The sequence below is a fragment of the Linderina pennispora genome, assembly GCF_002104995.1.
Source record: "Linderina pennispora strain ATCC 12442 chromosome Unknown DL89scaffold_9, whole genome shotgun sequence".
NCBI classification, from domain to species: domain Eukaryota; kingdom Fungi; phylum Kickxellomycota; class Kickxellomycetes; order Kickxellales; family Kickxellaceae; genus Linderina; species Linderina pennispora.
Genome location: NW_024468257.1, coordinates 120,969 through 148,231, shown reverse-complemented (window position 1 = coordinate 148,231; position 27,263 = coordinate 120,969). Strand labels below are relative to the sequence as shown.

General features: G+C 53.8%; 10 protein-coding genes across 10 annotated transcripts; 4 read left to right on the top strand and 6 right to left on the bottom strand.

Annotated features, from left to right (window-relative positions):
• Positions 1-2,257: 2,257 nt before the first annotated feature.
• On the bottom strand, positions 2,258-2,653 carry DL89DRAFT_215904 (DUF908-domain-containing protein; the record flags this gene model as incomplete). The annotated part of the gene is made up of 1 exon (XM_040884298.1): positions 2,258-2,653. A coding segment is annotated over one exon (396 nt), but the record flags the coding sequence as incomplete, so codon positions are not given.
• A 3,502-nt stretch (positions 2,654-6,155) lies between these two features.
• On the bottom strand, positions 6,156-7,304 carry DL89DRAFT_179033 (uncharacterized protein). Its single transcript, XM_040883871.1, has one exon. The coding sequence runs from the start codon at positions 7,026-7,028 to the stop codon at positions 6,318-6,320; it is 711 nt and encodes a 236-aa protein (XP_040742302.1). The 5' UTR covers positions 7,029-7,304; the 3' UTR covers positions 6,156-6,317.
• A 1,808-nt stretch (positions 7,305-9,112) lies between these two features.
• On the bottom strand, positions 9,113-10,222 carry DL89DRAFT_258403 (uncharacterized protein; the record flags this gene model as incomplete). Its single annotated transcript, XM_040885605.1, has 1 exon — positions 9,113-10,222. One exon carries the CDS (start codon positions 10,220-10,222, stop codon positions 9,113-9,115), a length of 1,110 nt encoding a protein of 369 aa, XP_040742301.1.
• Positions 10,223-12,661: 2,439 nt separating this feature from the next.
• DL89DRAFT_179021 (uncharacterized protein) lies at positions 12,662-15,801 on the top strand. Its single transcript, XM_040883870.1, has 2 exons — positions 12,662-13,956; positions 14,743-15,801. Exons 1-2 carry the CDS (start codon positions 12,981-12,983, stop codon positions 15,777-15,779), a joined length of 2,013 nt encoding a protein of 670 aa, XP_040742300.1. The 5' UTR covers positions 12,662-12,980; the 3' UTR covers positions 15,780-15,801.
• An 8-nt stretch (positions 15,802-15,809) lies between these two features.
• On the top strand, positions 15,810-17,455 carry DL89DRAFT_268342 (uncharacterized protein). Its single transcript, XM_040887887.1, has 4 exons — positions 15,810-16,059; positions 16,082-16,861; positions 16,917-17,202; positions 17,226-17,455. Exons 1-4 carry the CDS (start codon positions 15,916-15,918, stop codon positions 17,321-17,323), a joined length of 1,308 nt encoding a protein of 435 aa, XP_040742299.1. The 5' UTR covers positions 15,810-15,915; the 3' UTR covers positions 17,324-17,455.
• Positions 17,456-19,241: 1,786 nt separating this feature from the next.
• On the top strand, positions 19,242-21,265 carry DL89DRAFT_178966 (uncharacterized protein). The gene is made up of 2 exons (XM_040883869.1): positions 19,242-20,182; positions 20,504-21,265. The coding sequence occupies exons 1-2, from the start codon at positions 19,345-19,347 to the stop codon at positions 21,160-21,162; spliced, it is 1,497 nt and encodes a 498-aa protein (XP_040742298.1). The 5' UTR covers positions 19,242-19,344; the 3' UTR covers positions 21,163-21,265.
• A 264-nt stretch (positions 21,266-21,529) lies between these two features.
• DL89DRAFT_178737 (uncharacterized protein) lies at positions 21,530-22,067 on the top strand. Its single transcript, XM_040883866.1, has one exon. The coding sequence runs from the start codon at positions 21,686-21,688 to the stop codon at positions 21,965-21,967; it is 282 nt and encodes a 93-aa protein (XP_040742297.1). The 5' UTR covers positions 21,530-21,685; the 3' UTR covers positions 21,968-22,067.
• Positions 21,857-23,008, bottom strand: DL89DRAFT_178922 (uncharacterized protein). Its single transcript, XM_040883868.1, has one exon. The coding sequence runs from the start codon at positions 22,744-22,746 to the stop codon at positions 22,168-22,170; it is 579 nt and encodes a 192-aa protein (XP_040742296.1). The 5' UTR covers positions 22,747-23,008; the 3' UTR covers positions 21,857-22,167.
• DL89DRAFT_293761 (uncharacterized protein) lies at positions 22,792-23,737 on the bottom strand (the record flags this gene model as incomplete). The annotated part of the gene is made up of 5 exons (XM_040890426.1): positions 22,792-22,807; positions 22,858-22,997; positions 23,035-23,081; positions 23,131-23,288; positions 23,631-23,737. 5 exons carry the CDS (start codon positions 23,735-23,737, stop codon positions 22,792-22,794), a joined length of 468 nt encoding a protein of 155 aa, XP_040742295.1.
• A 476-nt stretch (positions 23,738-24,213) lies between these two features.
• DL89DRAFT_293760 (TPR-like protein) lies at positions 24,214-27,178 on the bottom strand (the record flags this gene model as incomplete). Its single annotated transcript, XM_040890425.1, has 11 exons — positions 24,214-24,345; positions 24,383-24,424; positions 24,503-24,538; positions 24,573-24,716; positions 24,980-25,156; positions 25,194-25,322; positions 25,519-25,661; positions 25,744-25,896; positions 25,922-26,459; positions 26,488-26,658; positions 26,723-27,178. The coding sequence occupies 11 exons, from the start codon at positions 27,176-27,178 to the stop codon at positions 24,214-24,216; spliced, it is 2,121 nt and encodes a 706-aa protein (XP_040742294.1).
• Between the last annotated feature and the right edge of the window lie 85 nt (positions 27,179-27,263).

Here is a 27,263-nt window from a genome sequence, read left to right as displayed (position 1 = left end):
ACATCGTTGACAATCAGGGGCAGCTGCAGGCAGTCCTTGAGTTGCACGAATAGCGACTTGAACACCGCCTCATGCGTCGTGTCAAGCAACGTTGACGACAGCCCGTTGAGTGACCGGTACGCCCGAGACTTCACAAAGTCAAACGGCAGCAGCGGCGACCGAAGGGCACGAACCACCAGGTCCCAGCCGCCGCGCTCCATGAAGAGCTCTCCCTGGGTGCGCTGCTCCAGCAGCCCTTCCAAAAACGTCGTCGCCGATTCCTAGCATCATGGCGTAGTAGTCCTCGAGGTACATTTTGACATCTTCTTCCTTGGCAGACTGCAGCAGGAACGTGTTGCCGGGATCGATGGACTGCAGCGGGGAGCCTGCTTCGCCGACCTTGACAACCTGCTTCAGCATGATGATGACCTGGTCCATGACGCTGCCCTTGATCGACGGGAAATGCCGCATCAGCTCGTCCAGCGCCGACCCCAGCGTGCCTGGAATGTCGCCCTCCTGCAGAACCCGCGCAAAGTCGGTCTCCGAGAAAATCTCCAGCAGCCGCTCGATGATTGACGACTGCTTGAACTGCTCCATGCCGACATCGTTCAGGCAAAATGCACCAATGGCGGTTGGGATATACTGGATCACGTCGCCGCTGTATGGGATGTGCTTCTCAAGCCGCGCAAAGAACGTCTGCGGCAAGTTGGCCTCTTGAATGACCGGTAGACTAGTGGGCTCGTTGTGCACCAACGTAGCGCTGATCAGCACACTCTGTCCGTACACGTTGTTGCCGAACACAACTGGGTGAGACAGAACCGCGACTAGGGTCTGGGGCAGCGAGGTCTCGATGAGATTGCGCAGGCGGTCCTGATGGCTGGTCTGCTGCAGCATGCGCGACATAAACTTGAACAGCTCCTTCAGCAGCACCGTGTGCTCTGCTGCAAGCAGCTCGCGCCGCCGGTACACCTGCTCTGGATAATTTGGGTACTGGGAAAGCTCAACTGGACACGACTGATCGCTGGCTATCTCGGGGCTGGCATCGCTGATACCCACGGCGCTGGCGACCTCGCTGTGCATCCGCTGCACCAAAGTCGCAACCCCGTTTGCCGAGCAAAAGGCTGTGAAAGCACTGTTTGCCGAAGTGATCAGTGAGTCGAGCAGCTTGGCTACACGGCCGACGCTACGCCGCTGCAGCGGATGGTCGTGCTTGAGCGCCGAGACAAACACCGGCACAATCCCAGCTGATACCAGAAGCTGGCCGCCATTCATGCTGCCGACCATGCTGGTGATGAAGTTGAATAGGGCATTCATAAAGTCCTGCGGGAACGCTGGCCGCTCGTGCGGGTGAGCGAAGGCCTTGCGCAGTATAAACATCAGCACCCCGTGGTTTGCTGACGCGTTCAGCGCCGCATAGGCACCTGAGACCTCACCACGCTGCCGCATCACGCCCTCCAGGCCAGTGAGCACCGCTGTCTGCACGCTGAGCGGAGCGTTGACCTCAGGCTGCAGAATACCAATGATGTCGCAGGTGTAGTTGGGCTCACGCGATAGGAACAGGTTCTTGAACTCCTGGTCATTCAGAAGCGAGGTGAAGATTGTCGCTGCATAGATACGCGACCGCAGCAGCGAGTACCGCAGCGAGCAGTCTCCGGTGGCCATTGCCAGCGCCACGTAGATGCGGAACCGCAGCTCAAAGTGGTACAACGCCGGCACCTTGAACCGCTCCACCAGCATGTCGAATATGCGCGTCATCTGCTCGACAACCGGCAGGCTAGGGTCCACGTTCAGCTCCCGCACCGGCACGTCAATGCACACCAGGCCCTCTGCCTCCACTGATGCCGCTCGGCCACTGACGCTGGCTGCCTTTTTGCCAGCCTGGTGTCTTGCGATGGCCACTGGAAGGCTTACGGCGCAGATCGGGTCCTGCTGAATCCCCCACACCAGCCTCTGCACCTGCTGCTGCTGCTGCTGCCGTGACCACCTGCGGCTGCGGCTTTAGAGCATCGAGTTTGCGCGCTTCCTCAGCTGTGCGGAAAAACTGGTAATGGACGATGCCCGCATGTTTCTGTAGTAGCTCTGTGTGTTGCTCCTGCGCCAGCAGCCGGAATTCGTTTGTGTGCGACGCCAGGCTCTCGGGCGACCCACTACCGATAAACGGCGCAATATCGTTCTTAGCATGCCACGAATCAGCAATGGTCGTCAGCCGGCTGCTCATCGAGAACATGCTTGTCTTCAAGTCGCGCTGGTAGCTCCAGCGCTGTGCCGTACGCACCAAAATGCGCAGCGTGCACTCGAGCACTGCGTGGTCGCTGGTATTGAGCAACAGATCAAGACGGTCCGTTGAGCTGTACAGGTTTCTGTTGATGCAGTTCTCCAACAGTTGGCAGGAGAATGACAGAATGGCGACAAGCAGCGACTGCGTCCCCGAGTCAAACGCCTGCGCCTGTGGCACGCTCAGATTGTACTTGCTGCAGACGTCTGCAAGAATTCCGTCGAACCTGTTCAGCACCTTGATCCAGTGGTACATGTCGCCACGCACGAATCGCCACTCGTGATACGCCTGAAGCGTCGCTGCCAGTGTGTCCACCGGATCATTCTCCAGTGCTTCGCGTAGCTGCTGGATTTCCTGCGCAGGGAAATTCAGCCGCTTGTGATGTTGCTTCTTGATTTTAGTCATTTAGAAGAACGTGCGAATGGCGAATGAAATATAGAATAAATGCGAAAGGAGCACTCGTCCCTGACTGTTTAGAAAACGATGGCTGCTGCTTTTTCTCGCTCTGTTTTTGTGACTACAAATGTAGAAAAAGGAATTAAGGAAAGCACAGCGTTAGCTTACAAATACAGTGCTCCCGACTATACGTGCGCTGCTGTTCAATAGACTACAGCAGTGGCTTTCGTCATTGCCACCTGCCTCCACTATATCGCTGATTTTCAGACGAGCAGCGATGGTTACCAGAGCGTCACGTACCTACCTAGACGTGTAAAATACTGGCAGAAAGCCCGTGCACTGTGGGTTTTACAAAAAGGGAAATAGTATATTGAACGAGCCACCGCCCCTTGAGTTCAGGAAATATGTGTATGTGGTAGTGAAGGAAAAGAGAGCACTGCTGCGATGTGCAGGGAATTAGACAAAAAGAGGAAGCAAGCTCGAAACTGCAAAACGAAAAGCATGCATTTTGGCGAGACGAGCACTGAGCGCGCTAATGACGCAACGCAAAACGCACGAAAATTCAGCAAAAGCTTGATTGAAATTACACGGTTTGGGAGGTACGATCGCCTGATTTGATCAAAATCAGCTTCATCAGCATACCCCATGCCGAAAACGACCATTGATCGATGCTCCAGAGATGGTGTGCGCCTCGGGCGTCATCATCGGGGGAGTCTGGCAGGCGCTTCAGCCCTTCTAGTATGGCCTTGTCATGCTGCAACCCTTCATAGCCAGTTTCGGACTGCTGTTAACTCGGCTACGCTGCTACCTAATAGTTTCAACCAAGTGAAGCTGAACACAGGCTCTGAACTGAAGCCACCAGACATACTAGCCATAACCTTGGCTGTGATTCGCCCGCCGCATTGTCCAATGCAGCGGCTCTTAGTCATGGTGTCGAACAGAGATGGCATCACATGCTCCTCAGCTAGCTCAAAAGGTAGTAGCTATCAGTTATGTGACCTTAAGAGCATCCCCTTCCTCCAGTGTTATCAGAATCTGCTTAGCCAGCATAAAGCATATTATGAACTACAATAACTGTCTTGTCTATAGCAAGTGATATAGCAGTTTATATATATATATATATTAATAGTTACTATAAAGGGGTAAATGTATGATGATTTTTAAATAATGGCACTATCTAAAGTAACTATTTTATAGCCACTTCAACAGTGTGTCAAAGAAATAAGGAACTAATGGAGAAAGGGGATAGAATATTTTTGTAAGTAGGAAATTAATCAGCATAAAACCTATAGTAAATTATAGAAGTAGGAGATAGCAACTAGGTAATACTTCCTAATCTGTAATGAGGAGTATATCTATTATATACTATCAGTAGATGGCTATTTAGAGGTTACTAAACCACTTAATATATGCTTATCTGCTATTCAAAAATTATTAATTCATTATACTATTTGGATGCTTCTATAAAGCCCCTTATTAGCATTCCTAAAAAATTTCTGTTGATATATAATTAGTATGTTTCTAGTTAAGATATAGGCTAGGTTATAAGAAATCAACTGAAAATTTTTTTAGGATGCTTGAAAGAGGCTTTATAGGAAGCACCCTTGTAGTATTATTATTTGTTAGCTAGTATAGTTGCTAATTACATTTTTAGATATTACTGCAATTAATTTAGATTATAATAATTTCAATAGATAGTAGTAATATGATATATTATTTATTATTTAGTTATTCTAATTAAAGTATTTTTAGTTTCTTTAAACTTTCTTATCTATGAATTACTTCCAGAATGGTTGGACCTTAGTACAGTAGTAGTAGGCAAACCCAGCTATCTATTGCATCTTCTAATAGTTGATAGGACCTAAATAAGAATTGTTTTACTCTAGATTTTAAATGTTGTTACTTATTCTAGTACTTCTACTATTAGCTATATATTTCTAAAATCCATATATTTTCAGGAACTTATAGATTAAGACCCTTAGGCTATGATGACTAATTCATATTATTCTAGGTAACCAGCACCACTACTTAGATAGAATACCCATCCCCTTTCACCAGATAGCTTCTCCTTTCCTTTTTTATATACATATTTCATTTATTCCATATGCATTCGTAGAGAGGTGCTTAGGGAATAAATGTATTCCCAACAGCAGCAGGAGGCTGTCTATCCTAAGTGTATCATACCCAAAACACAGCACAGGCTGTTCAAAAGCACATCCGTCAGAGCATTTAACTGGTATGAACTACTGCTATACTATGTGCCCTCCTCCTTGAACTTGGTCTGCACCAGGCCCTTTTTCTACAACCACTGGTCCAAGGTCACTGCCTTGCTTAGATCATCAGAACATCACTAGATAGTACCTAGGTTACATTGGGCAAGTACAGGCTCAGCTGCATCGATGATGTTGGTGCTGCACTTTGGCCAGAGTAATGGCTGCTACGGCCCTGACCTGGCAAAAAGGCATCAAAACTGCAATCTAGATGGGACGGAGCAGCTGCTGTCCATCCTGGATGTTGGTCGCATAACTAAGCTAGAAGGGATCCAGGCATTTACTGTAATGGCAGGTTGGAGACGATCACATCGCTGGGGAAGTGCATTCCACGCCGTAAGCTTGACAATTTCGTTAATCGGGGTCATGTCCAAACTCTTGTTGCCAACATTCCATATGCAAGGTGGTAACAAAATACATTAAATGTGCTTGAACAAATAAATAAATGGTGACTCGTATGCAACACACATCAAATGAATGCTACAGAGATGAATGTGCAAAAAGAAGAAACAGACAGGGAAAGAAATGTCTTGGTGATGATGGTGAAGAGATGTGAAGGTGGTCGTGCGGATAAGGTGTGGTGCTGGAGGGTGGAGGCTCTTTTTAATGGGTGTGGCTATGTAGAAGGAGGAGGCTGCGAGTGCGGCTGCTGCTGATGCTGGTGCTGCTGATGCGGCCCCTGTCCAACGCTCAATGGAGTATTGAACAGCTGCAGCTCCTGCAAGAACGGTGTCATCGGATTGAAAAGCATCGGATCCAAGTCACCCGCGATTCCCGTCGTCTCATGGCCAGTTTGCAGCGACGAGCTAACTGACGACGATGCCAGCATGGGTGCAGCCCCCAGGAGCAATAAATAGATCGCTGGTGCTCGATATTGGGATAGATCCGCGCCGATTCTGCAGCCGCTCCTGGCCAAGCATCGCCATGTGTGGCGGAATCCCCGATACGGCACTCACCATCACCGTAGAGTGCGTTGGCGTGGCTGTCAGAAGAGACTCGTTAGCCATCTGCGTGGTGCTCATTCCTTGGGCACTGAATGGTGCTGCTCACAGCCGCAGTCAGCTGGCGGTTTGAGCCCTGCAGCGAGTACGCCTGGAAGCCCTCGGCAATCTGCATAGCCTGCTCAGCAGACAGCTGCGACAGGAACGCATTGAGCGTGTTTATCGAGTCCTGGGCAGTGTCAGGAGTGAACATGAAACTGGGAGTCCCGCTCTGGTCCTGCAGTTTGTTTGGCGGGCCCTGGGTTTGTGGCACTTGGATTTTGGGGAGGGGCCGGTGGCTGCTGCCGCTGCTGCTGCGGGCTGATCTGCTGCTGAGATCCGGAATACGGCCTTCATCAATCGTCGCAAACGACGCCTGCGGACTGTGGCTGCGGCTGCTGTGGCTGGGAAGCGATGTTATTGAACTGGACAGGCATCTGCATCTGCATCTGCATTTGCAACGGCATCTGCCATCTGCACAGCCATCATGGCGCTATGCTGGTCGCTCATTGACCTGGCCTCTGCAAACGATGCAGGCACAGTAGACGGTGTCGCTTGGCGCGTACGCTCCCATGCCTTGACCATATTGCTCAGCACCAGGTGGTACTTGGCCGACACACTCCAGTACCGTGTCAGCTCGTCGCGCAGCGCAGAATCTAGCGACAGAATTGCGGTCCGCGCCTCCTCCTGTGCCTGCGGAGAGTTTCCTGCAATCATGAAGTGAATCAGCAGTGTGCCCGCCTGGAACAGCGCCCACGGCACCAGGGCATTGGTCATTGAAGACGGCAGCGAGCAAAGCTGGCGGGAGATCTCGACCAGCTCCATTGCGGCAACACGGCACCGCTCCAGCGACCGGATTGCGAGGTTTGTCGACACGTCAAACTGGCCAGGCAAGTCACGCAAGAGGCTCATGTTCTCACGATTCAGCATAATGACGGCGCCAAGGTAGATGGTGTGCATGCTGGCCACAAACACTGCCCGCTCAGGCTCGGTATCGGCAGCGTGGATCTCGCTATACGAGAGCTCCGGTGGCAGCTCCTCCTTCCACTTTAGCAGTGCTGCATCCAGCGTTGCATAGGGCGGTGCTTGGCCGGTCGCCCTTATCCAAGGCACCACCGGTAGCCACATTAGCGACGCCTTCTGCTAGACCCGCTAGTCTTGGCGCCGTTGATGTACTGGGCGATCTGCCCCACAACCGTCATCAGCTTGACAAAATGGCCGAGGCTGCTGAGGTCGGCTGCCCTGCCGTCCCACCCAGCAGCTGGTGCCGCCAGAGGAGTCAGTGATCGACTGCTGCTGGCACGTGCCTCGCCCCCGTCGATCTTGCCCTTTGGGCTAGCTGGCCGATTATCCGCTGATGGACGTTGCAGTGACAGTCGTCTTCGCCGACAGCAGCACGCTAGGATTGGTGCTGCTGCTGCTGCTGCTGGCCAACGTTGCCACTACTGCTCAAGGCTGACTCGCCGCTTTTTTCTCCCTACGTGGAGTGGGCGGAAGAACTCGAGCGACGACATGGCGGGCGCCTGGCTAATTCCGAGCTGCCAGTCCTGGTCACGCAGGGGCAGAAGCACCGAAATATCGTCATCGTTTATGCCGAGCGGCTTTCCGCCGCCAATTGCCGTGTACCTGGTCAAGCAAAAACGCGCCCCAGAAGGCGCGGCGACATGTCTCGCGATGAGGAATGTCGTCTGTTGGCTTGGGGTCCTGGTCCATCCCGCATCTTCATGTCGAGGTGGTGGTACCCCATCGCAATCGCGAGGCGGAACCCCATGGCTACAGTGTACACAGCATTTTAGTATGGACATGCGTGGATTATTTTTAGCAACTGAATAGCTGAATTTGGGGGCGGGGCTATAGCTGAACAATCGGAACAACTGCGAGTGTGAGTGGAATTCATGTGCAGCTGCTATTTTGCTTTCGACAACAAGCGCTGGGCTGCTGAAAGGGGGCAGGCGATTGTGTGTGGGCTTTTCTTGCTACTTTGGGTGGCAGTGGAGCGCTCTTCGCTGGCACACATAGGGGCGAACATGGGGCAGCGCAGACATTGTAGGCAGCCAGCAGATGGAGAGTGAGAGCAGCACATGCGGGCACTTTGATTTGCGAATGGGGAAGCCACGCCCGCCCTACTTTCCCTCACTATACGCCTTGGCGCTGTGGTCAATGTGCAGAGGCTATCATGTGAGGAGTCTTCTACTCGGCGCACCATGCAAAGGTGCTGGTGGGTGGGCACGGGCTTATTCGGCAGACATCATCAGGAGAAATATACAGGGGCAATTAGCGCATGCGTTGCGGTATATGACACCGTTCCAATGCCAGGAAATTATCGCCCAGCATCATTCCAAAGGTGATACTGATCGGTGGCCTGTACACACGCCCTTTTCTGCTGCGCAAAACTGCAAGTGGCCCTCTCGCCTGCCATCTACGCAGCAGAAAACTTGGAGACAGGTGACGCGCCTTTGAATGCAGCGGGACGCATGCAAGAGAGCAAACCTCTCCTTCCTTCCCTCGCTGCCAGCTTTGCCTGCCTTCGCAATTGTCCCTCTTGGTTAGCCAGGCGCATCAGCTGGGCGCTGGAGCCCGCCCAATAAGACAAGAGCCAATTGTACATGTGTGGGGGCCGCAATGTCCATTTGATGTCGCTCCCATTCATGCAATACACAACATATATGGCTGACACGGCAAATAATGAGTGTGGCCCACAGCAAAGAATGAGGAGAGGAGGGAGCAGCAGTATTGGCAAATACAAGCCCAGGAGCGCAATGGAAAGAAGTAGGCAGGTGAAATGAAGAGCGGGTAAAACAAACAGGGAGGGGGTGTGGGCTCAGTGCCCTTGAGAACCAGGAAGAATGGCAAAATTGCATGCAGGGACAGGGAAAAATTCCCAGAAACCACATATTGGACAACTTACACAGGTATACCCAAGCGCGCTGCAGGCTCCCTTGCCGGTACTCGCACAGCGTCATGATCAGCGCGGTCTGCACAACCTCCAGGCTGGGCTTGAAGCACGCATCGTGGAACAGCTCGCGCACCTTTTGCGAGTACAGTGAATACACTGCCTTGCGCTCGTCCTCGATGCGGTTCAGAAACACCGATGCGGCCTGCGCACATTGCACACACCAGAAGCGTCGGCGCCTTGGCCGCCCTGGTATTTGGCATAAAACTCCTCTGTCGGGATTATCGGCAGCTGGTGGTGCACCAGCTCAAAGTAGATTTTAAGCAGGTGCTCGTCCATCGACTTGTCGACCGGATGGGCTGGTGCTGGCCAGTGGGTTGGACGCATCGGAGACCGGCGATGCGGCTGCTTGCTTGTTTTTGTTGGTGTTGTCGTCGGAAAGCCCAGAGTCGTCGATATCCATGGCCACGCCCGCCATGCCAGCCGATTTGCCGCACTCGGTGCCTGCCCAGACGCTGGAAATGATTTCACGGATCTTTTGGCGCAGCTCACGCAGTTGCGCGCTGCTGCGCGGGTTGTTGGCCAGGTCGGCGCTGGAGGGGGCCGGCGTATGGCTGGCGCTCTTTCCCAGCGCATTGGCTGACTTTGGAGTGCTTGACAGCGACGGTGGCGCCACCAGCTGCTGCTGTGGCTGCTGTGTCGGGAACCCAGCAATCATTGACACATACGCTGATGACAGATCCTGGGCAATTGAGGCCGGGTCAAAGTTCGACGGAACACCGGCGCTCGGCTGGGAAAGGTCGAGCGTGCCAAACTGCCCGCCAACCTGCGCCGAACGTTGCTGTATTGGGCGGTTATTGCCGCTACTGCTGCTACTGGCACTGGCTGGGCCACCGTAGGGTATGTTGTGCGGGTTACTGGAGCCATTACTGGGCGTCCGCTGGGAGCCCCCTTGCCCACCGATGCCGCCGAGGTTGCGGTTGCTGGGCCCCGCATGAGCACCGCTTCCCATGCTTGGCGGATTTGGCGGCGTGAATGTCGGGAACCGGAACGAATTGACAGGCAGCATAAAGTGCGAGCTGTGCTCATACGCCTGCTTGTACGGGTCATACATGGCCTCCTCCATTGGATCGTGGCCGAATCCAGGATCACGCTTCAGATGCAGCGAGGCTGGCCCGCCGGTCATGAAGTTGGATCCCAGGGCATTGATGTGAGGCTGCGGGTGCGATCCCATAGAGGACTGCATATGGCCCATCGACATCGGCGGCTGGCTATGCTGGAGCTGCTGCTGGGGCTGTTGCTGATGTGCTTGCTGCTGCTGGAGCTGCAGTGGGGCAGTGGTCAGGCCTGTCGCCATGAGCTGGCCGGACACCATATGTGGTGCCTGCATTGCCGGACGATCGTAGGGGCCGGTGGAGAACGAGGGCATCATGGACACGCGCATTGCTCCATTGCGACCACGACGGCGCACCGACGGCACATATGTACACGGGAGGTTCCCTTTTGAGCAGTTTTTGCACGATGGCCTGACTCCGTCGCACTTTATCTTCTTCTTCCTAGAATCGAATGGCAAGCGTTTGGAGAATTAGTGAGGCGCAAGCGACGCCGGCTGGAGGATTTGCAACTGTCCAAGCCATTTTGCCACTATGGGGGGCTTTGGGCAATTGGCCCTGCCTTTCATGCATAAATTGCATTTGTGCAAACTGACAGGGCGACGCGGGGAAGCGCTGCTGTTGCTGCTGCTGCTGTTGTTGTTGTTGTTGTTGTCTGTGTGAGAAAAGACAATGTGGAGTGTGTGTCTAGTGACATGAGGGCGGGAGAGAGCGCCGGGCATGCAAAAATGGGCTGCATCGTCGCCTCGCTCTGCGCAAGGAAAATCAAGTGAATGGCAGAGCATTGCCAGATTTTCGCCGCTCCACACCGGTGCGCACATTCCCCCTGCCCCGTTCATGGCGTTGGTACTGGCTTCTAGGCACCACCTAGTCGGACTTACCTGCAATGCTGACAAGCTTGCGTCAGCCGCTTCTTCTTGCTCGCCAATGGTGCGACTGGCGGCGTGCGGCCTTCGTTGGGCGGCAACTGCTGCTGACCGGCGCTGTCTCCATGGGGCGATGCACCCGGCAGGGGGACGCCGTTCGGGTACTGCATTGTATATAAAAGAGCAAGTGAGAGGAGATGGATAGGCGGGTGGATAAGAATAAAAATGGGTATGGAGAAAAGTAAAAAAGCGAAAGAGGGAGTGATGTGGCACACCTGTCTGCTGCTCGCTGGAACAAAAGAAAAAAAGTCGTGGAGTATATATGGCGGGCTATGTATGCACGATGTCTGGGTTGGGCCTGCCTTTAATTGGCTCTTGCCGTTTCTAAAAAGGGGCTCTTAGGAAATGAAAGATGCGGGAGATGGAAGTGGCTCGCACGGAGTCCAGAAAATATCGAGAATGGCGCTGTTCACGAAATGGATATTTTAGGGAATAAGAGATTGCTAGCAGTCGAAGAACGAGAGAGGGGAGAGATGCGACGCAGGAGAGAAAAATAAAGCTATATGCGATATTCTCAGTCTGCGGGTATATACCGCACGAGGGCGCTGAATGAAAAGGGGGAGAGGGGGCCGGTATTGTATATCGCCAAGCGCGCGCTCCCTCGATGTCAATGAAGAAAAAGCGTTGCAGGGGAGTAACCTTGGTGATTGCAGACCAACGCTAACTTTTTCAGTGTGGGAAATCAAAGACCCGGTGTTTGGTGGGCTGAAGAATGATATTGATAGAATAGAAGGAGCAAAATGCTGAGTAGGAGAATAGAGCGGAGAAGAAACAGCGAGGACGGACGGGAGGGAAGGAGAGGGGGACGGAGAGAAGAGGAAGAATAGTAGAATGTCTTGGTTGGTGAATGGGGAGGGGGATGGGGGTGTGCGCTGGAACTCGGTTGCTTCTCCACGCAAAAAGCTGCATTTGCAGGCGAAAATGAAATAAAGTGCCTCGAAAGCAGGAGGCGTGGTACGAATACTTTCTCAAGGGGGACGGTGGCGCTCCAAGATGCTCTGTTGAATGCTCAGCGCGACAGCAGTCTACACGCCTCGTTTTCCCGTTCTTTTCACCGCCTTTTCATCGGTTTGTTGTTGAAAAACACTGGCGCTGCTGAAAGCGGGAGATGGCGTATTGGCCATGCTTGCGGATACGCTTTCTCGTACTCTGCGTTCTGGCGCCTGCGAAATTGACAGCCATATTTGAACAAGAAATTCGCAATTGCTTCAGCACCGGTGCGTGTATGCCGAATAAGGCATAGCGCTGGCTGCGGCCCAGCTGTCTCTGGCTGCGTCGGGGATCGTTCGCTTAAATGCCCAGCCGCCCCTCTCCACCCCCGCTTTGCTTGGCTGCGCACGTCAATACAGGCCGGGATCAGGGGGGCAAAGGACCTGGATTCTGGGCTGGCGCATTTCGGAAAAACTCCCTGCTGCGGGCTATAATTTATCACACGAGCCTGTAGTTCCTGATCTAGCTACCGGCGCTTCCAGGTGCGCGTGCGGTACACGTCACTCGTTTAGGCTTCAGTGGGCCATCCCCACTGCTTTCCCTCCCGCCCAGTCGCACAAGAGAGAGCTGCGCACCACCCAAGCCAGCCGAGATGACCACAGTCCAGCGCTTTGTGTGTGGCAGCAGGGCGAATCGCAGGCTCCGAGCCAGGGATCCAGGCCACAGCCGGAAGAATGTCCTTTTAGCTTGGGTGGTGCGGAATGGCCAGTCACGCTTGCGGATTGACATGGACGAAGAAGGCACTCGAATCCGACCAGGGGATTTGCTCGTTTCTTTGTGTGCGCTCGTCCCGCGCGCTGGCCACAGCGACGGAGAAAGCCAATGGTTTCCTTTTATTCGCTGGAAATGAAATCGCACTTGGCTCAAAAAGATCGTTAGCCAGCCCGGATTCCTCCTCACTCCTCTCGTTTTGCTCTTGCTCAGCTCACCCCTACTCTCCTTATAGAACACCTGTCCTTGTGAGCACCTTTTTACCCCATTGTCCCTACTGCTCGCTACTCGTGCACTCTTCGGCCCGACTACCATTATCTTGTGCTCGCCTCCCTCCCTATCTCTTCCGAAGCGCGATTATTCTACTGCCGCCTATCGAGCCACCCTTTTTATTAATATCACGCACGCTGCCAGCAAACAAAAACTCGAGTTCTTGGCACTATAAACAATGCAGGTGGCCAGCCATAAAGCCGCTTCGTCGTCATCAAAAGCCTCGTCCGAGGACCCGCACGTCGGTGACTCGCGGCGGTACAGCGAGAGTGTAGCTGACAACGACAACGACAACGACAACGACAACGACGATGACGACAACGATATTGAGGACGACAACGACAACGATGATCAGGACAAGAACACCGGCGACGCCGACGAGCAAGACGACAACGAGGCCAACAAGCAGCCGCGCCTGATGCGGGCCTGCGACAACTGCCGACGCAAGAAGGTAAAGTGCGACGGGTCCAAGCCCTCGTGCTCGCACTGCACCCGCATGAAGCTTGCCTGCCACTACAGCCCGCTGGTGCGCAAGAAGCGTGTCCGTCGAAGCATCATTGAGAAGCTAGAGGAGCGGCTCGAGTCGATGGAGCAGATGCTGCAGCCGCTGGTCGAGCGCCTGTCGCCGACAGACCCGGTCGTGGGCCCAATCCAGAACCAGTTTGCGCCGGGCTTTGCTCCGTTCATCCAGCCGCAGCAGCAGATATACATTCCACAGCCTGGCGCCCAGGGTATTCCGCGCGAGCCGTACTACCGCCAGCCGTCGTTTGGCCTGCAGCCGCCGGTGACTATCCACCCGGCGTTCCAGCTGCCGCCGCCGCACATTATCGAGGAGATGATGGAGATTGCGATCACGCGGATCACGCCGATGGCTCCGCCGGTCTCGTGGGTGCGCCAGCTCAAGCGATTCCACTCGGGGCAGCTCCCAGAGTTTACCATTTGCGCGATCATTGCGCTGGCAGCGCGCTTCAGCAACCGCCCAGAGTTCATGTGTACGCCCAAATACAACGCGGGGCGCGAGTACGCAAAGCGCTCGGCCGAGCTCATCTCCGGTCTCGTTGACAGGCCAGATCCAGACGTCGTCGAGTGCCTGATTATGCTGTCGTTTTACGAATGGGGCTGTGGCCGGGGCGAATCAGCGTGGACCTACACTGGTAAGTGGTTTTTGACATATGATTGTGCATTGGCCAACCTTGCGGATACATTTGCAAAGACGAAGGCAGGCCGACAAGACTGCATCTGCAAGCTGGGTCGCCTGGTACTTCATTCCAGAAAGTCTCTGGCCAGCAAAGCTGTGTTCTGCTTGGGACGGCAGAAGATATCTCAAACACCGCAGCGGGAGAAATGCCTCCGTTGGATTGGATGTGGCAGACAGACAGCAGCATCCCCATGCACGCAGCTGGCTCTTTCGTGACGCTCATCCTGCTACTCGATGCACTACAAACGATTGCATGGACGAAGTGCATCGGAAACGACAGCAGATGTGTGTTCTTTTTCTATATTTGGCCAATTGGTTGTCGTCTGCTTCATTGCAGCGATTGTCAGATGACTGGCGTGGTAAAACTTGTTTGCTGCATGTCGCTTGCTGTCGCGGAAGAGGAGAGAAAGTGCATGCATGGTGCTCAGGCACAAGAGAGATAGGGAGCCAGCGATTTGCGGTTGTGCACTTGTTGCCTTGTGTCGAGAAAAGCAGCCTGGCCGGCAGTTTGGTTGTACCGGGAGGTACCACCACCCCTTGCTGCATGTCTGCTGCTACCTCCCGCGGAGCTTACGGGCACATCTGGCAGAACTGAAAACCTCCACCTGTCACGATTTTCCAGACTACTCCGGCATCCTCCTACCTGATGCAATAATGCGGGCTACCAGCCAATCCCCGTGTTTTCCAAGTGGTATTCTCCGCCAAGCACACGATTTACACCCATTTTTACCCAACGCCTTAGGCATGGCGACGCGACTCGCCCAGCGATGCCGCCTGCATCTGGTAGACGAAGAAGACTTTAACGAGAACGCCAGCAGCAACTCGCGCAGCTGGGCTGATACAGAATGGCGCCGACGGCTGTGGTGGCACGTGTACTGCAGCGACCGCATCTCCATTGTCGTGGCATCGCGGCCAGCAACCGTGCACGACGACGACTGCGTGGTAAATCTACCTAGCCACGACCACGACTGGATAATGGGCACAATCCCGGACGAGGACAAGCAGCCTGCACATATCAACATGGAGGAGACATGGGTGCCAAACCAATTCTCCACGCGCATCCCCGACTGCTGGTGGATGGCCATTGAGATGTACCGGATTGGCGGGCGCATTGCCGAGTTTGCGAATCGCAGAAGGAGACCTGTGCGTCCGTCGGATCTGTCCCGCCGCGCCACTTTCGATGCACTCGACAAGGAGCTGGAGTCCATCCGCGGGCGCTTCATTCCGTACTTGGAGTTCCCGCCGCGTACGGAATGGCTGCTCAGCGGCTACGCAAACCTGGGCGACGGTACTAACGGAATGACCAACATCTGCGCAATTTACTTCAATCTACACATCATGTACTACGGTGCCAAGATCATCCTGTATCGCTCCGAAATGCCGTCATACGCCTACGAAAAGATCAGCCCCGAGATGATTCAGCGAGCCAAAGCGGTGTGCATTGAGGCAGCGCATAAGCAAGCTGACGTTATTCGCTGGGCAATGGAGTCGGTTCCTGTCGAGTACTGGGACCCAAAAATAGGAATCTGGTCGCTTCAAGGAGCCTCCATCCATGTCAATGCGGCATTGTGCGACGATAGCGCGATTGCCGAGCAGTCGAGGCGCGACCTTGAAGTCCACCTGAAGATGCATGTGGCTGCCGACCAGTTCTATCATTTCAACATGGCGATGATCACGATGCTGCACCATGTGTTTAACCTGCGCAAGAAACAGCGGCTGCTGACAGCCAACAAGGTCCAGCGGTATCAGCGAGGATGGCGACTCGGAGCTGCTGATTGAGCACGAGAACGACCCGGACCCATGGATCGTGCCTCGTTGCAGCTCATACTTGGGATTCACGTATACGTACAGCAAGCTGCACGGGTTCCTGAACGATGCGATCAAACAGACCACCTATAGTCCACCAGATCTCAAGATGGTTGAGAGCGACCATTACCGGACGTTGGAGCAGGCCAATCCCCGGGCAAATGGACCGGCGATTTCGATGGTCAATGCACTTGTTGGAGATCCACTCCAGCAGCAGCCACAGTCGAGAGACGTGGATTTCAGAAGAATGTCGGTTGATGTCGCCGTTGTGGGAGTCGAACGAGAATTGGCGCGGCGGGCCCATTGACGCAAGTCACCAGATGTGGAACACTGGAAACGCCGCAGGGCAGTTTACTGCAGGATCTGGTCACGTTGGCCAATTTATTGACCCGAATGCGACAACCAGTGGCGCTCCCGGGGGGAGCCACGTCATGGTATCCAGTCCCGACAACCTGGCTACAGCCCCCTCTGCTAACCAAGACGTCGAGATGGGCAACGCACTAGCATCGTCGCTGACCAATAAGCGACCGTCGAGTGCAATGTTCAATTCCGCCAGCGACGCTGCTAATTCTGCAGCTCCTCAGCAGCAACAGCAGCAACAGCAGCAAGGACGGCGGACCACGTCAGTAAAGCGTAAGAGCAGTGGACGTGGCCGCAAGTCTGCTAGTAGCGGAAGCCTGAATGCTACCGCTGCTGCACAGTCTGCGCAATCCAATGGCAAAACCGGAGGTACACAGCAGCAACTTGAACAGTTGCAGCGGCTGGAAGAGCTGCGCTCCCGTGTTGTGCTTCTCCAACAGCTCAGCAGCAACTCAAACAGCGCACATAGCGCTCAGCTTATCAACGCAGTGTCTGGGCCCAGCAACATGAACCAGACAATCGATGATGCGTCTGGCACGCCCTCTGCAGCTGCTGTAGCTGCTGCCATGAATGCAGTCAACAGCGGAACGATTCCAGCTAGCGACGTGAATGGATTCCTCAGTAGCTTTGCCGCCAGCATTGGGACGATGGCTAGCCAGCTTGGGTCTGATAACAGATCGGTCGAAAACAGCCATGTATCTCAGCAGTTCCAGACTGGCTTCGATCATGACAGACCATTCTCAGCAGCAGCAGCAGCAGCAGCAACAGCAGCAGCATTCAGCGGTCTCGGAGCAATGGCTGTCGGCAGCGCTGGCAAACCAGATGAGCGGACTTGGCTGTATCAGTCACCAGACATCTGGCGTGCAAACATCGAGCGTGTCGGCAACTTCTGCACAGCAAGAGCTGAGCCATATGAGCAGCTCCGAGTTGCAGACTATGATCTCGCAGCTGATGACGTCGCCACAGCACGAAGCAACGTCAACCTCAGTAACTCAGAATGCCACAGCATACGCCACTACTTTGCAGCCGGCTTTCAGTGTTGCGGAAGCGTCTCTGGAGGACAGCAGCAGCAGCATTTGGCGAGCGCCGGCACTGAGATGCAACTCCTTCCCAATGGCTCGTCTACCACTGCCAGCAAGAATGACACTCACCATTAATCATTTATTTCCATTGCTCTTAGAACTCTCTTTCATTCTGTATGTCTTATACTGCAATTGCCTCGATCTTGTTGACATTTTCTTCATTTCATTTCCAATTTTATTAACCAGTTTCCATATATAACTCTGCATCCTGACCCTGGACTGTTGAATGATACGTGATGGTTGGCAGCATAGTGGAGATATATATTGTAGCTATTTGCATGGCTACTCTGCTTGGTCTGGATATTCATGCGGGCAGATAAAGTATCCCGCAGATATTCCCATTTCGGGAGCCTCTCAGCTGCCAAGCGCTTGGCAGAACAATGGCTCCAACTGGTGCTGTTGTGCCAATTTGGCATGTGCTGTCAACCCATGTCTATCTGCGAGAGTGCTCTGTCACGACGTAGGCGAAAGTGCGCTTTGCACATAGACAAGGGAGGACAGGGAGGCTCTACAGTATGCGAAACAGTACGGGCTTTCTCGAGAGCCAATTGCATTTCTGGGTGGCTCAGCCCATTCCAATAGTCCAGGAGTAACTGACAGATGAGTTGATCTGCAGCACTGGCAAGCACCCTATTTTTCCAAATACAGTTCCATGAACGAACATGAACAATGAATGCACAAGTTGCAGTGCATTAGGATTTTACCATCAATTATGTCCGCAGTTGAGCTGAAGCTGCCCTCTAGGGGGCACTGCCGTAAGTAGTGTGGCCAAACCCCACATTTCGCTGGCTCTTATTGACTGGAGAATGCAGAGGGTGCCAAGGGACATGTCAGTGGTACATAAAAAGGGTTGTCTACGTGTCCCCCTCCGTCCTACTTTCTTTGTCTTTCTATTCCTTTTCCCTTCTCTTTTAAATATGCTCTAAATGTGAGCTAGGTTAGATGTGCACGTTGTGTCAAACAGTGCACTTGCTTTTTGTTCCTACCAGCTGTGATTTTGGATTCTGTGTGAAACAGTCTCAATGATATGCTTTTTTTGGAAGGCTGTCATGTTATCCCCTGTTGTCCCAAGCCCTTGCTACTCCGATATATTAGCCATCTCCTTGATTTTTCATTTCATGTATTGCAGTATATGTGTTGACTTGTGTGTGCCACCCAAGCACGGCTGGGGTGCCCTTCCGCAGTGTTGCCAGGATATATCAGGTTAGCGCAAATGTTATTCGAGATGAGAAAGTATTCCAATGAAAATATTTAGGTCACAGGCATGTGGAATAATGCAGAGACTCAGCAACGAAGACTAGCGACTGTGTGATATGCGCCGACATTTCCTAGCGGATGCCCACATAGTAACCAGGGAGTGATATCAGGACAAGGTGTAGTCTCGTCATAGCTGCCTTTACGCTGGAGTTCCACTGTCTGGCAAGCTACACTGTTAGCACATACTCAAGTATACTTTTCCTCTAGTTGGTGTAGGTGCTTTTTTTTGGAAAGGCTGGAAGCATTTGGGAGGATCCTAATAAAACAAGGGACAAAAGAGCGAGGGAGAAAGCGACAGAAATTTGCTATATGGCCATGTCCTAGCTAGGCGCAATGTCGCATCGTTGGTTCGATGCAGCCCAGGTGCCTGACCGTCCATTATCGGCAACGTAGCCAGAGCGTCCATCGCCGTTCCACTGGCCCAAGGGTTTGACCTCAGCATCGCTACTGGTGCCGGCGCCTGGGATTGGCGGAATCAAACAAATCCACAATCTGAATATGGAGCAAAAGCAATATGTTATCTTTGGCCGTGCGGGCTTTATTGCATGGGATCTAGCGACGTGCCAAAGAAGCTTCGGCAGCGTCACTCTGGCGATCCGGGGCATGCGTTTTCCCTTTCCCCCTTGGTCCATATCAACCAATCTTTATCCACTTTTTCTACGAGACATGCTGTCCACTCTGCCAGTAGCGCTTTCCTTCTCTCGTTCTTTCTCTTAGCCCAGCAAAAGCATACGTTATCACACATTATCGCTACACATTCTGCATACTCTTCTTAATATTTTTTTGCCATTTTGTTACGGTTGAAACGACAAGCCAGTCCACTGCGTGAACGAATACAAATGGCCAGTCGCAAAATCACACCATCGTCGCTCATGATCTCGTCCGAGGACCCAGACGCTGACATTAGGCAGCAGTACAGCGAGAGTGTTATTGATAATGGCAGCGACAAGATGGATGAGCATGACGACACTGAATCCCGCAAGCAGCAGCGCTTACTGCAAGCATGTGACAGCTGCCGGCGCAAGAAAATAAAGTGCGATAGCACGAAGCCCTTGTGCTGGCAGTGCAAGAATATGAGGCTGGCTTGCCACTACAGCCCACTGGTCCGCAAGAGACGCAGACGTCGCAGTGCTGTTGGCAACCTGGAGCAGCGCATCGAGTGTATGGAGCGGATTCTGCAGCCGCTCATCGAGCGGATTCTCCCTACCAGCTTGGCAATGGATGTGACACAGGGCTGCACTTCGCCCCTCGTCCAGAATAGTGCGCAAATTTACCTGCCCGTCGATCAGAGAATTCCGCACGAGCTATGCAGCCAACGCCCAGCTCTCAAGCTGCCTTCGCCAGACATCATTGAGGAGATGATAGGGTTTGTGGTCAAGCAAGTCACGCCGATGGCGCCCCCGACCACAATGAGGCTGCAAATTGAACGCTTTCGCTCGGGAGAGCTACCTGAATTTACCATCTGTGCAATCATTGCTCTGGGGGCGCGTTTCAGCAGTCGCCCTGAATTCGTGTGCTCGCCCAAATACAATGCGGGCCGTGCTTTTGCCGAGCGATCGGCCGAGCTCATCTCCGGCCTGGTCGATCGACCTAGCCCTAATGTGGTTGAATGTCTTATGATGCTATCGACATATGAGTGGGGTTGTGGACGTGGCGAATCGGCATGGACATACAATGGTAAGCAAAATACTACTATCTCAATGGTAGCGCTAACATTAAGACGAGCAAGCAAGCTAACATGTTTTCATCGTGTCGTGTGCAGTGCTCATGTCTTGGTGCAACATCTGTCTCTAAAAAAACTGCACATTTTGCGCCATGACAGCCAATATCAACTATGCAGCTTCTGTTCGTGACCAACAATGGTGACAGTAGAAGGCATCTGGCTGCTATTACAGCTTTGTCAATCGTATCTTCATATATGCGCTTTATAATGCCTCGCCATCTTGCATATGGTGCAATCTGCTAATGTCCTTTTCAGCTCGGGGGTTCAAATTATAGGGATGGCTACACGGCTTGCCCAGAGATGCCGCCTGCATTTAATTGATGAGGAGGATTTTAACGAGAACTCGAACGGCAGCTCGCGCTGCTGGGCTGAAGCTGAATGGCGCCGGAGGCTATGGTGGTATGTTTATTGTGGAGAGCGAGTGTCGGTGATCGTCGCATCACGGCCAGCAACCGTGCACGACGACGACATCGTAGTCAATCTGCCGAGCCGCGACTACAACTGGATAATGGGCATAATTCCAGATGAGAACGAGCTGCCTGCACAAATCCCCGACTACTGGTGGATGGTCGTTGAGATGTACCGGATTGGCGGACGCATTGCCGAGTTTGCGAATCGCAGAAGGAGACCTGTGCGCCCATCGGATCTGTCCCGCCGCGCCACTTTCGATGCACTCGACAAGGAGCTGGAGTCCATCCGCGGGCGCTTCGTTCCGTACTTGGAGTTCCCGCCGCGCACGGAATGGCTGCTCAGCGGCTACGCAAACCTGGGCGACGGTGCTAGTGGCACAACTAACATCTACTCAATTTACTTTGACCTGCACATCATGTACTACGGTGCCAAGATCATCCTGTATCGCTCCGAACTGCCGTCATATACCTATGAAAAGATCAGTCCCAGAGATGATTCAGCGAGCCAAAGCGGTGTGCATTGAGGCAGCACATAAGCAAGCTGACGTTATTCGCTGGGCAATGGAGTCTTTGTCTGCTGAGTATTGGGGCCCGCATGTTGGAATCTGGTCTGTTCAAGGAGCCTTCCATCCATGTCAATGCAGCATTGTGCGACGATAGCGCGATTGCCGAGCAGTCGAGGCGCGACCTTGAAGTCCACCTGAAGATGCTTGTTGCGGCTGACCAGTACTACCATTTTAATAGCGCTACTATCACAGTGCTGCACCACGTGTTTAACCTGCGCAAGAAGCAGCGGCTGCTGACAGCCAACAAGTCCAGCGGTACCAGCGAGGATGGCGACTCGGAGCTGCTGATTGAGCACGAGAACGACCCAGACCCATGGATCGTGCCTCGTTGCAGCTTCATATGTGGGGTTCACGTATACGTACAGCAAGCTGCACGGGTTCTTCAATGACGTGATCAAACAGACCACCTATAGCCCACCAGATCTCAAGATGGTTGAGAGCGACCATTACCGGACGTTGGAGCAGGCCAATCCCCGGGCAAATGGACCGGCGATTTCGATGGTCAATGCACTTGTCGGGGATCCACACCAGCAGCAGCCAACAGTCGAGAGACATGGATTTCAGAAGAATGTCGGTTGATGCGTCGATGGGCCCGCCGCGCCAATTCTTGCTCGACTCCTACAACGGCGCAAGTCACCAGATGTGGAACACTGGAAACGCAGCTAGGCAGTTTAGCGTAGAGCCATGGCATAGCCAGGACCAGCGCACCCTGAATCTGAGGGTATCGTCATTGACCCTGCGCCTAAGCATGCTACAGAGATGAGCAATGAGCAACCCGTATCACAGGCCAGCAACCAACCATCCGGTTACAAATTCAGTGGAGTGCAGAGGTTGCTGGGCCAAATAGAGCGGTTGGGCGAACCTACGATCTCGCTTTGCCCATCTGCAACAGTTGAATGACACTTCGAACAGCATACGATGCTCGTCCTCGAATGTCTCAGGAGCAACTTCCAGACGCTGGGATCACTCAGTCACCAAAGCGCCTAACCAACAATCCGCCTCGAACACATCTAGCAACAGTGTCAATTCCAGCAGCCGATATCGATATGCTCCTCCATGGTCCTTGTCTCTGGCGTTGAGTCGGCCGTGGCTGATAGCTCGCAACAACAGCAGCGGCCACAGCAAGCAGCAAAATCGGCACAATTTCGAATGGTCAGAGCAGTTGTTGTCAAGTTTTTTGTCCAACCGTGTGGATGAAGTCGACAATGCCAACGAGAAGGACCCCACCATGCTCACGGACCGTGTGTTCACCAAAGCCGGTGCGACTGGATCTGAGCCAGATGAGCAGTGCTGAGCTGCAGAGTATGATCTCAAAGCTGATTGCCACTCCGCAGCATGACGCCACGATCCACTTCTGATAAACAGAACGCTGTCACATATGGAAGCGTCTTGCAACATGCACTGCATGGTTGCAGAAACGAACTTGAGCGTGCAGCGGCAGCAAGCTGTCGAGGGAACAGTGACAGGAATGAACCATTTAATCGATGGGGTATCTTTGTCGTTTGCTGTCAAAGGCATCCAGGAGTAAATACCACAGATCATTTACATCGCCACACTTTTGGGAACAAATGTAATAACAACAGTGTATTAGACATGTGCGCCGCTATTAGCTCACGACTTTGTTTCACGGAATGACATAGGACTGCTTGGTACTCGCGCAGTGTGTTGATGTCGCGGAAGTGCCTATGCTGCAGCTTCTTGATGTCATCCAACACCATGTTGCTGAAGTAGTAGTGTCTCAGGTAGATCCGGCGCTGGAACTCCAGCATCGCGCCAGTCACTACCACACGTTCCTCGATTGGCAGTGCATCGAAGTAGTCGTGGTCCTACCAGGAACGGGTTCTCCGGGGGTGGGTTCACCGCAGTAACTATGAGCTCTACCAAAATATCCCAGGGCCGGATGTCAAACACCCGCCACGTCTCAACCAGTCTCCATCTTCAGCGGCAGGTCGCGCCCCAGGCGCTGGTTGCGGCCAGTATGTAGGAGCGATTCGTGGTCCGTCTTGGGCCAGACATACGGACACCGGTACCGCGGGTAACCGGCAAGCATGAAGCTGATCCCGTCCTTATCGTCCTTCGAGGTTCTTGTCTGACATGTCAAACGGCTGCTCCATGTCTTTCTTGGCCTCATTCATCCTACAGATACATCCCCTGTGGGTGAGCACATTGAGCAAAAACACATTGTTGCGGGATATTGACTTGCACGCAAATGCATGCATCTCATTTTGGGAGGGGATAGGTTCATGCAGCTCATGCAGCACCCAATGTGCCTGGGGCAACTCACATTTGCTTTGTCTCATCGGTGGCCTGGATCTTGTCGCTACAATTAGAGTTTTCCGGGATAGGATAGGCATTAGGGTTTTGCTATCAGGGTAGGCATTCAGTGCCACCGCATATCACGCAGCTCATGCCTGGCATGCACTTACACGTAATCGCATATGGTTAGGCTCGAGACTGGCGGTTTAGTCTGCTTGGACACTCCATCGCGGCGGTAGATACGCATTATGACCTCCTCACGGCTGCGAATATACATTGTAAAATGTGCAAAGCCCTACAAGCAGACAAAATACACCGCAATAAGCTGCCAGTGCTTGGTCTCTCAGCTGACCCTGTGACTAGCAGGGGCTGCTGGAAAACAACAGAATGTCGCTGTCTTACCTTCAAGGCACCTATGCTCATGCAGTCGGCCATGAACTGGCTAAGCCGCGTCAGGTCATTTGGAGGCATTGGCTACAGGGCGAAAGCTGGCTCTTAGCGACCTGTGAAATGCATGCAAATTTCAACCAGCGTGTTACTGTGCGACTCCAGTATGCGCCCTTGGCTGTCTAGAGAGCTGCGAAGACAGGGGCTTTGCTGGCATCCTTCTCTGTACCTCTGTAACGCTTTCCACGGTCATAATTGCGACGAAATGAGGGCTGCAAGTCTTGCAAGGAGCAGAATGTAAAGGAGGGAGCTATAGTAACAAACGAGAAACGAGAACGAGAGGAGAGAGTCTAGCTGGAAAATATTTTAAGCCTGGATTTCGCGCTCAAAATACTGGGCGCCCAGCGACCAAAGTTTGAGGCTGGGCGAGCACACGCTACGCCCCGCCGCCGCAGCCTCGTCGTCACCATAGTCGGAAAACCTGCGCTGGCCCGCAGCCTGTCGCCAGCAGTGCGTAGTGCGGATGGCATGCAACCCCAGCAACCAAGTCGTCATGGGCCAGGAACCCTTGCCACGCCTCTGTCCTCGGCGCTGTCCAGCCCACATATGTCATGGAATGCCAGCGAGCCATCCATCTGTCCAGGCAACAAGGAACCTGCCCATGGCTGTCAAAGTCAAACGCCATCCTCTGCTGTGTCGTTGCCGGGCGTTCAACGACTGCGTACGGGCCCACGCAAATCCCGCACGTCCCAGGCAACAATATGTCGTGACTGCCGCGGCGCTGCCCACAAAAGCATGCCGTTAGGCGACCACTGCAGATGGGCAACACCCTGGACCGGCATATTCAGCTGGCACAGGCCATACAGAAGCTGTAGGTGGAGTCTGCAGAGCGCAGGACTTATCTGGCCGCTGAACGACCCGCATGCAAGCACTTGCGACGTCGGCGAAAAGGCAAGGCAGGAGATTATCCCGCGCACCCCGTCTTTGCTGCGTCGTGTTGGAGAGGTGCTATCCAGGGAGATGGGCAATCCGGCGCGTTGAGTATCAAACACTCCCGATGCTCCTTTGATATCCGGCGTATATGCGGCTACCGTCAGGCGAGAATAAGTGTGCAGTTGGCGGTCATTAGAACCTCCTTCGAGTCGTAGGCCGCGTAGTGTGCGCGTACAGACCCGTAGTTGGTGTCGCGCAAGTGCAGTGGGTGGTCGCGTGTTGATTCCACAAGGCAGCAGGTAGACGGTGTGGCGTGGTGCATGTATGGGTACCACGAGAAATCAATGAAGCGTTCGGCATGTGGGATTGCAGCAGGCTGGCGATATCTGTCGGCACTCTGTATCTGCCGAGACGCTGCCCTGCGCAATGCTATCCACTATATCGCAGACGTTGTATATGTGTAATGCGTTGTCCTCGGCATGCGCGGCCAGCGATGTCCCATCGGGCGACCATTTGACAGACTTGTAAAAATTGCCATCTTCCTCGGGCGAGCCGCATGGCCAGGCACTGCGTCTGAATAGCATTATCCGAGATATGGTATTGGTAAAGATATGGCTCTGGCATTATAAGTAGCAGCAAGACGAAATGTCGAAGCCATCTCCATCATATATTACAAGCGTAAGCAATGCCCTCTGTAGTGGCCACTCACAGACATATGGGGTGCACCGGCTACAGCACATCGCTATCGGTAAAACTGCGGCCGAGTGGCGAGCCCTGCTCCTCGCGCATCATGGCCAGCATCATATCGTCCTGGTCGCTCGGCGGCAAAGGCTCGTCGATCGGCTCGCCAATCTCATCATCAAGCTCCTCTTGGGTCCTCTCTGTATCTGGATGCATCAAGCGGTCCACACGATCTAGCCCAATCCGTGCTCGTTCGTTGTTTGGATTCATATCCAGTGCCACCGCATAGGTTTCCTGCTGCTCTCGGCAGCTCGTTGGCCAGCGTCAGGATGTCGGCGTACACTGTGTACAGTGCGTCGGACTCGTTCTCGGGCAGAAACTTTTCCATCATGGCAATGGCTTCGGAGTGCTGCCCAGTCGACCCGTACAGCGATGCTAGCGCTTCGACAGCATCCGGCACACCGCCGGTCAATCTGAAGCGCCGACTTCAGCAGAGCAACAGCCCTGTCGTAGCTCTCGGGGCTGTGTGACAGGACTCGACCGATCATGGCCAGGGTGCCTGCATGGTTCGGCATCAGCTCTGCCGCTTCCTTGGCGACAACAAACGCGTCCTTGTACCGCCCACACTGCAAATACGCATCCATTATACCGCGGTATGTCAGAGCACTGCGCCTCAGGCTGTGTGCTTTCAGATACGCCTCGGCAGCTTCTTCGGGGCACTCCGATGCCATTTGGATGGCTCCTTCGGCGTAGAATGCATCGGCTGAATCGGGAGCCAGCGTCTGCGCCTTCCACACAATTGCCAGCGCCTCCTGCATTTGGCCAGCCATCATCAGATACCGCGCCATGGCCACCCAGCCCTCGGGCCGTGTCTCGTCGGTCTTGAGCAACTCGGTGCCAAGCTGGTACACGGAGTATGCGTCTTGGTCGCACGACTGCAGCAGGTCTGAATATGTTCCCATCTCGAGCATCAGCGATGGATCCACCAGCAGCGCCTTCTCGTACAGTGTCCCGCGCCTTCCTCACATCGTTCAGCATATAGTGGCAGGTTGCCTGCTGCGCCAGGAGCGGTGCTGAGTCCCGGTGTCTCCTCAGCATCTTTTGGAACTCCTTGATCGCCTCCGCATAGGCAAGCCTTGCAACCAGGCTGTTTGCAACCGTCAGGCTCTTCACATCATGGTACGCATTGCCATCGGCCTATATATGGTGTTGGCCGCTCAGCAGTCCCCCTCGCCGAATTCAGATATGCATACGCCTCGACAGCATTCGGCTGGGCTTCCAGCAGCGCTTCGTGCAGGTCTGCAGCATCCGGGCTATTCACCAGTGCCGCACATTTTGCCATCCGTGCAATGTCTTGCACACGCCTGTGCTTTGTGGGGATCTGACGCAGCTGCGCAAGGCACATGTCGTACTCCTTCAGCTGCCAGCGGATATTGGCGATGTCGCGCGCCACGCCTTCGAGCTGGTCGCGGGACAGTTGGGCACGGGCGGGGCCAGAGACAAACTTTGTTAGGGTCATTAGCGCACGGCGATAGTGCCTGTTGCTTTGCTGGCTTTTGCTGAGAGTATCGAGCAACTGCAGCCGCTCGGCTATTGGCAGAGTAGGGTCGGCCAGGCGCGGCGTGCATTCAAGCTCGGCCAGCTGCAGCGCAGAGTCGCACAGGTCGCTGTCTAGCAGCTGCTCTACCGCCTCGGTAATTGCGCGGCTGGTAGCCATTGGAACGTAAATGAAAAAGCAAAAATAGGAAGCAGGGGCTAGAGACACAAGCAACGCGAAAGCAACAAAGGCGTGATAGATTTGA